Here is a 7,081-nt window from a genome sequence, read left to right on the forward strand (position 1 = left end):
GCCGCTGCGGCTCAGGCTGCCCTTCAGCTGAACGGTGCCATCCCGCTGAGCGCCCTGAACCCTGCCACCCTGACAGGTAACGGGGCACTTGGGGGCTCGGGGGGGGGGGTGTGTGTCCCCACGGACAGGGACCGGGCCCCTTCAGTAGCCCTGGGCAGCACCAGCTCCTGGCTGGCCCGTCACTCCCCACCCACCGCCGGGGGGGGTCCTGGCCTGGCCCAGCCCCCCAGGATTCAGGCTGCTGTTGGTTCTGTGTGTCCCCTGCACCCTCCCAGAGCCCCCTCACTCAGCACCAGACACCTGGCGTCTCCTGCAGGCTGCCTCGCAGGGAATGGGTCCGGGGGGCCTGTGGGGGGGGCTGGGGCTCCATGCGGGTCCCTCTGATTGTCTTTCTCCCCCAGCCCTGAGCCCGGCATTGAACCTGGCCTCGCAGACACTGGCGTCCCAGTGCCTCCAGCTCTCCGGGCTCTTCTCCTCCCCGGGCATGTGAGTCTGGGGGCGGGGCCTGGGGTGGGGGGCTGGCAGGTTGCCATTTGGGTGGGGGCAGGGCTGGCTGGGGAGGAGTGGGGCGGAGAGGGGCTGCTTGAGGTGAGGCTGGGCTGGCAGAGGTGGGGCTCAGGAGTGAGGGGTGGAGCTTGGTCCTTTTCTCTCTAACACTCCCCCTCTTTGGTCTGCAGGTAGCGACCCCCCCCCCCCCACAGACCCTGGGGCTCGAGTGGGGGCTGGGCTGCCAGGGCCCCCCACGGAGTCAGAGCTCCAGGGGCAGAAATGGGGCTGGGGGGGGCACGAGCAACAAACCACCCCCCTGCCCCACGGACCTTGCCCTGACCTCGCAGGGGCCCATCTCGGGGAGGGGGGGCTCAATGGGGGCACCTGGCTCTGCTCCCTGGCCCTACCTAGCCCCTCCCCCTGCCAACAAATGTTTTTTTTTCCTTCTTTTTCTTTTATTTTCTTTATGGAAACAAATTAAAAACAATTACCACAAAAAAAATGCATCAAAATTTTGTGACAGGGGAGGGGCAGGGGCTGTGGGTCAAGAGTGAGGGGCACCGGCAGGGCTGGGCTGGGCTGGGCTGGCAGGGGGGCTGTGGGTCAGGAGTGAGGGGCACTGGCAGGGTGGGAGGGGGTCCCAGGGCTGGGCTGGCAGGGGGGCTGTGGGTCAGGAGTGAGGGGCACTGGCAGAGCTTGGGGGGGAGGTTGATGTTGCTTTTCACTCCTGACACGCAGCCCCCGGCTGGCCCAGTCCTGCCTCCCCAGGCCAGGGTATGGGCAGCTCCAGATTTAGCTCTGGCTGTTTCTGGGCTGTGCCCACGTCAGTCTGAGTCACCTACTGCCCCCACAGGCCGGTGCATGGAGGCGGGGCAGAGGACCAGGCTATAAATACTGGCTTCCCCCCCAGCACCCCTGACAGGGAGAGGCCAGATGACCCCCTGCAGCCATTGCTCGGTTGCTTTGGTAACATTACTCATCGCCATGGCAACCTCTAGGCTGCACCATCATGCAGTTTCCATGGCAATGGGATTCAGTTTCTATGGTAGCAGGATGCAGTTATTTCTCTCTGTTGCTGACTTTCTCCTCCGTCCTAATGGTGGGGGTGGGGGCTGGGCTTTGTGCCCCCAGGTGATGGGTGGGGGAGGAGCTGGGATGGTGCGAGGAGGTTGGGGGGGTGGGGGAGAGCCAGGAGAGACTGGGGGGGCCTGTTAGGGAAAGCCATGGGGGGGAGGGGAATTGGGCCAGGAGCCCATGGCAGCTGAGGGACAGGGGGTTGGGGGGCTCCTGGGCCAAGGATCCCCCACCATTCAGCCCATTTTCCCTCAGAGCTAATGCAAGGAGCGTGACCAGGGCTCTGGAGGATCCTCGACTCCCCCCAGCCCTGAACCCATGTCCCTTCCCCTCCCCCAGGCCCTCTGCCTCCCCTAATGATGATGCAGCTCACAGCTGGGGTAGAAAAGGGCTTTAATTGAGAGCAGGAGGCCATGCCCCCAAAATGTCCTCCATTCCCCAGAGTCTCAGCAGGGGGCAGTGTGGGAGCCTGACCGAGGTGTTGGGGTGTCATCTCTGGGAGATTAAAGCAGAGACCCAGAGGGGAGAATCCACCTGTGCCTTTAAGAGTCTCTCTTTTTCTCAAAGGGGCAGGCTGTCTGGTTAGTGCTTTGTTGGCTGTTCTTAAAGGGGAGGTGCACATGGAGAAATCACAACGTCTGGGCAGGAGGGTCCCCCAAGCTGGTGCCATCAAGAGTCTCTTAAAGAGGAGTTTCACAAAGTAGTCCACTTCTCATGTTTGAGTGAAAGGTCCCCACCTCTGTGTCTTTAAAGACGCATATCGAAGACCAGGATGGCAAATATTAATTCTTCCAGGAACAAAGCTAGCCAAAGAAAATGTGACCTGAATCATGCCTTTAACATGCTCTTAAAGGGGAGGTGCCCACATATGGCAAGCCAGTAGAAGTTTTACATGTCTGGCCTCGGCACCTTTAACAAGAGCGTTGTAAAGGTGAGGTGCACACATGGAGGACTGGAAGGTTGCTCAAGGAAAAATGCACAAATCTGGAGGATAGTAAATAAAGAAATAAAGCTTCCAGGACAAGGTGCTGAAGTAGCGGATTAACTCATTCCCCAGTTGGTGACTTTAAGAGTCTCTTAAAGGTGAGGTGCACAGGTGTGGAGGGTAAATATTGAGTTCATGACAAAGCCATTTGGTGTGTCAGTATAACATTCTCAGGTCGGTGTATTCAAGGTGAGCCTTTTTAAGGGGGGGGCTCAGGAATGTGGTGGACAAATAATAAGGCTTGATCAAAGTCCATGCCTTTAAAATCCTCTTAGAGGTGCAGCGCACAATTGCAGAGGTCAAATATTAAATCTACTTTAAAGCCATCCATCAGCACCTGTTCAAAGAGTTCCAAAGTGGCACCTTTAAGCCCCTCTTAAAGGTGAGGGGCAGAAGTGTGGTGGACAAATAAAACAGCCTTTTGCTGGGAGGGGGCTTTTAATACCCCATTAACGGTGGTGTGTGCAAACATGGAGAGCAAATATCAAATTCCACTCGGAGGTGGTACCTTAAAAACTCTCGCTGAGATTTAAGACCCTCTTAAAGGTGAGGGAGACAAATAAAAAACCAGCCCAAAGGCGGCCAGGCCTCTCCAACGACATGGCGCTTAAAGGCGACATGCACAACTGCGGCAAACAAAAGCTTGGTGTGTCCCATTGCCACCGCTCCTTCAACACCTCCTTAAAGGGGAAAGTGCGTGGCTACGGCTAACAAAAAAAAACTCCGGTGCACAATGTCTCCGATTGTCCAACTAAACATGGTGCCTTTAATGTCCTCTTAAAGGTGATGTGCGTAACTACCGAGGACAAAAATTAAGTCTCACCCAGCTCGCAAACCGGAGGCGGGGAGGTGCGAAGCCAGGGGGATTGTGGGAGTCTCCGCCTGGGAGCAGCTCTTAAAGGTCCGGCCACTGGCAGGTGGGGGAGGCTTCCTCTTAAAGGGCCGGTTCACAGCACGGAGAGGTCATTGCAGGACTTGGAGCGTTGCTTGAAGAACCGGCCATTGCGTGGGACCAGGCTGGAGAGGAAGCGCTTGGCTTTCTTGGTGAGGCTCTCGCGGCGCCCACCTGGGCCCCCACCTTGGCCCCCGTCCCTGGCGGGCCGGCGGTGGCGCAAGCGGATCTGGCGCACAGCCCCCTCGAACAGCTCCCGTGTGTTGTGGTGCAGCACAGCCGACGTCTCGATGTGTTTGCAGCTCAGCATCACAGCCAGACTGCGGCCCTCTGGGGGGTGGGGCCAAGTGGCCACATTAGTGACCTGTGCCCAGCTGCTCCCCTCCCCACCCTGGGGCTGAGTGGGGGGTCAGTGGGGGTTTCTATGGACTGGGGGTAGATTATGGGGTCCCTAAGGATTGGGGGGGTGAGGGGCAGGGGGCTCAGGGTGTTTGGGTGGTGCACAGGAGGTTTTGGGGATCAGTTAGCCGGGGGCCAGGTTGGGGGCTCAGGAGATAGGGTGGAAATAGGTGTGACGGCAGTTTGGAGGGGTCTGGGGGGGATCAGGGTAGTTTAGGGGCTGGGGAGGGTCAGGCAGGTGTGTGGGTGGTTTGGGGGGGCTCCAGGGGCTGGGGAGCTCAGGCAGGTGGTTGGGGGCCCCTGGGGATGAGCTCCAGGTGGTCTGGGGGGCCCTGGGGGCTGGGGCTCAGGGCAGTTTGGGTGTCTTCTGGGGTCACTCACCCTCCAGCGAAACCTCTCGGGAGCGCGCCAGGTCACTCTTGTTGCCCACCAGGATGACGGGGGGGTCGGGGTGGGGGCTCCCCTCCCGCAGGCGCAGGAGGGTCTGGGGGATGCAGCTGAAGCTGCGCCTGTCGGTCACCGAGAAGACGAGCAGGAAGGCGTCGCCCGTCTGCAGACACGACTCCTGCAGCCAGCCACCCGCCTCGCCCTGGGGGGAGAAGTGCCCCCAGGACCCCCCCCATCAGCACCTGGAGAGCCGCATAGATCTGCATGCATTAAATGAGGCCCCGCCTTCCCTCAGCCAGTAGTTATTGGCTAGTTCATGTCATGCATCTTCCAACCTCGTGCATTAATTTGCATACATCTGCATAAATTTACATGCTACCCCAATTCCCTCCAATGATCCGCATGTATTGGCCTGCATAGGCCCACGTCAACCCGGGCAAGCTTGCGTTAATTTACATATATTTGCATGCCGTCCACACACCCGAATAGTCTGCATCATTTGCATAAATCTACATGCAGAGCCCCCCACTCCAACTCCATGCAGCACGTGCACAGCTCTGCATATAATTAGCAAAGCGGGCACTGGATCTGAGGCCCCGCCCCCCGGTTGTGCTGGGCCCCCCAGGTCCCACCTGGTCCCAGATGTCGTAGACGATCAAGGTGGTGTGCTCCTCGTCCACCGACAGGCGGCGCTCGTACGTGTCCGCTGGGGGGGGGGAGCCACAATTGGGGGGGGCGCCAGTTCCCCAGAACCACGGTGGCCTGGGGGGTGTGGGCCCCCCCTTACAGCCAAGGTCCCCCACCCCCGTGAGACAGGACAGCGCCCCTGAGGCAGGGGCCCCAACAGAGCCAGGGGGACCCCAGTTCCCGCCTCTGCCCCCCCACCGACTCCTGCGGCACTCACCGGGGTGCTCGTCCTCGTGGGGGGCTCCGTCCGGCAGCCCCCCGAAAATGCTGGCCAGCGCCGTCTTCCCCACGCCGCTCTCGCCAGCCAGCACCACCCGGTAGGGCCCCCCCGGGGACTCCCCCGGCGACTCGGGGGGCGAGTCCGGCTCCTCTACCGCTGCCTCCCGCCGCAGCTGGTGCTTGGGGGGCAGGGGCAGGCTACCCCGGCGGGGCCCCCGGAGCCCCCCCAGTGGGGGCAGCGCCATGGGGGGGCTAGGGGCAGAGCTGGGGGGGGCACAGGCGAGAGGGGAGATTAAATAAGTACAGTAACCCCCCTCCCTCAGCACCTCCCCTCCCCCAGTACCCCAATCCCCCCTCCCCAGCACCACCAGTCCCCCCTCGACGCCCCCAGCACCCCAAAGCCCCTCGACTCCCCCAGCACCCCCAAAACCCCAACCCCCCTCCCCGTAGCACCCCCAGAGCCCCTCGACTCCCCCAGCACCCCTAATCTCCCCTCCCCCAGCCCATCTCTCGATCTATCCCACCGCCCCCCACCTGCTGCCCGGTCCGGTCCGGTCCGGGGGTCCCGGGGCTGGTTCCTGCCGCTGCCTCCGTGCCCCCGCGCTCGCGTTTCTCCGGAGCCGGCCGGGAAGCGGCTCCGTTTAAACCCGCCCCCGCCCCGCCGGGGGGACGCCCCGCCCCCGTGAGGTCACGCGTGAGGGGGGCCGGGGACCCCCCGCCCATCCCCCTCAGCGACAGCCCTGGAGCCCTTGGGGGCCGCCGGACTCGGGGGGCAGAGAGCTGGGAGGGGGTCGATGCCCGGCTGATGCGGGGCGACGGTCCCATGGGGCTGGGGGCGGGTCGATGGCTAGCAGGGGGTCGTATGGGGAGTGGGGGAACCAATGGCGCTTGGGGACTCGCTGGAGGGGGTATGCGGGGTGGAGGAGCCAAGGGGACTGGGGGGTCCGATGGGGCGGGGGGGTCCCTTGCTGGCGGTGGGGGTATGGAGGGTGGGGGGACCGGTGGGGCTGGGGGATCCCTGGCTGGCGGGGGGGTTATGGAGAGTGTGGGTTCCCTGGCTGGGGGGGGCATGGGGACTGGCTGGTGTGATTAGGTCTTGGGAGGGAAGAACTAGCCCCGTTGGTGGATTTCTTGGGACCTCCCGCGCCAGTTTGCAGCCCCCCCAGCACCTCCCCTCCCCCCAGTATCCAATCCCCCCCCCACAGCCCGCGGGGGCGCTCAGGAGCCAGCCTCGCTGGGAGACTCGCTCCCCGCCCTCCCCCGCAGGCGGTAATTGAACCTCCAGCTCCTGACTAATTGAATAATTTCCACCTTAGCAGCTAATAAGAGTGAGCCGCTAATTAGAGAGAGAGAGAGAGAGAGAGCATCCAACCTCTCCCCTCCCCCTCCATCCACCACCCCTCCCCCATCCCCACTCACCCCCTCCCCATCCCCCCCACCTACCCCTCTATCTATCTAGGGGGTGGGCTAGATAGACGGGTATGGGGACAGACGGGCGGTATGGGGAGAGATGCTGGGTATGGATGGATGGATAGACAGATAGATAGATACTGGGTATAGGGATAGTCAGAGGGGGGTATGGAGAGAAATGGGCAGGGGGATGGGGATAGACAGATGCATGTAGAAGTAGGAGCTGAACCCAGGGCCCCCAGAGCTGCAGTGGCCCCCTTGCTCTACGGGGGGACTCTCCTAGTTAGCAGCAGTAAAAGGCACTTCTGCTGCCACTGTGTCTCCTGGCCTGTTCTTGCTCATTAAATGCGTTATTCTGCTCAGAGGGGAGGGAAAAGCTTCATCAGTTTTTCTTCTTAAATGTATTTTTCCTTGAATTCTTAGCAATAATTTGAACAGACAGTAATAGGCAAAATTCTAACAAGAAATCTGATTGGCCTGGAGTCTCCAAGGCAAATATACCAAAATAATCAGGAACCTCCACTGGCAGTCAAACCCCC

General features: G+C 61.2%; 1 protein-coding gene and 1 long non-coding RNA gene across 2 annotated transcripts; one reads left to right on the forward strand and one right to left on the reverse strand.

Moving 5' to 3' along the window:
• On the forward strand, positions 1-991 carry LOC119841754. Its single transcript, XR_005288607.1, has 3 exons — positions 1-76; positions 402-486; positions 678-991. It is a non-coding gene; the product is annotated as an uncharacterized LOC119841754 (long non-coding RNA).
• A 1,009-nt stretch (positions 992-2,000) lies between these two features.
• On the reverse strand, positions 2,001-5,990 carry REM2 (RRAD and GEM like GTPase 2). The gene is made up of 5 exons (XM_038370051.2): positions 5,667-5,990; positions 5,131-5,396; positions 4,859-4,932; positions 4,221-4,428; positions 2,001-3,770 (listed from the first exon to the last, which is right to left on the reverse strand). Exons 2-5 carry the CDS (start codon positions 5,375-5,377, stop codon positions 3,496-3,498), a joined length of 804 nt encoding a protein of 267 aa, XP_038225979.1. The 5' UTR covers positions 5,378-5,396; positions 5,667-5,990; the 3' UTR covers positions 2,001-3,495.
• Between the last annotated feature and the right edge of the window lie 1,091 nt (positions 5,991-7,081).

Source organism: Dermochelys coriacea, chromosome 13 (genome assembly GCF_009764565.3).
Source record: "Dermochelys coriacea isolate rDerCor1 chromosome 13, rDerCor1.pri.v4, whole genome shotgun sequence".
Lineage (NCBI taxonomy): Eukaryota > Metazoa > Chordata > Testudines > Dermochelyidae > Dermochelys > Dermochelys coriacea.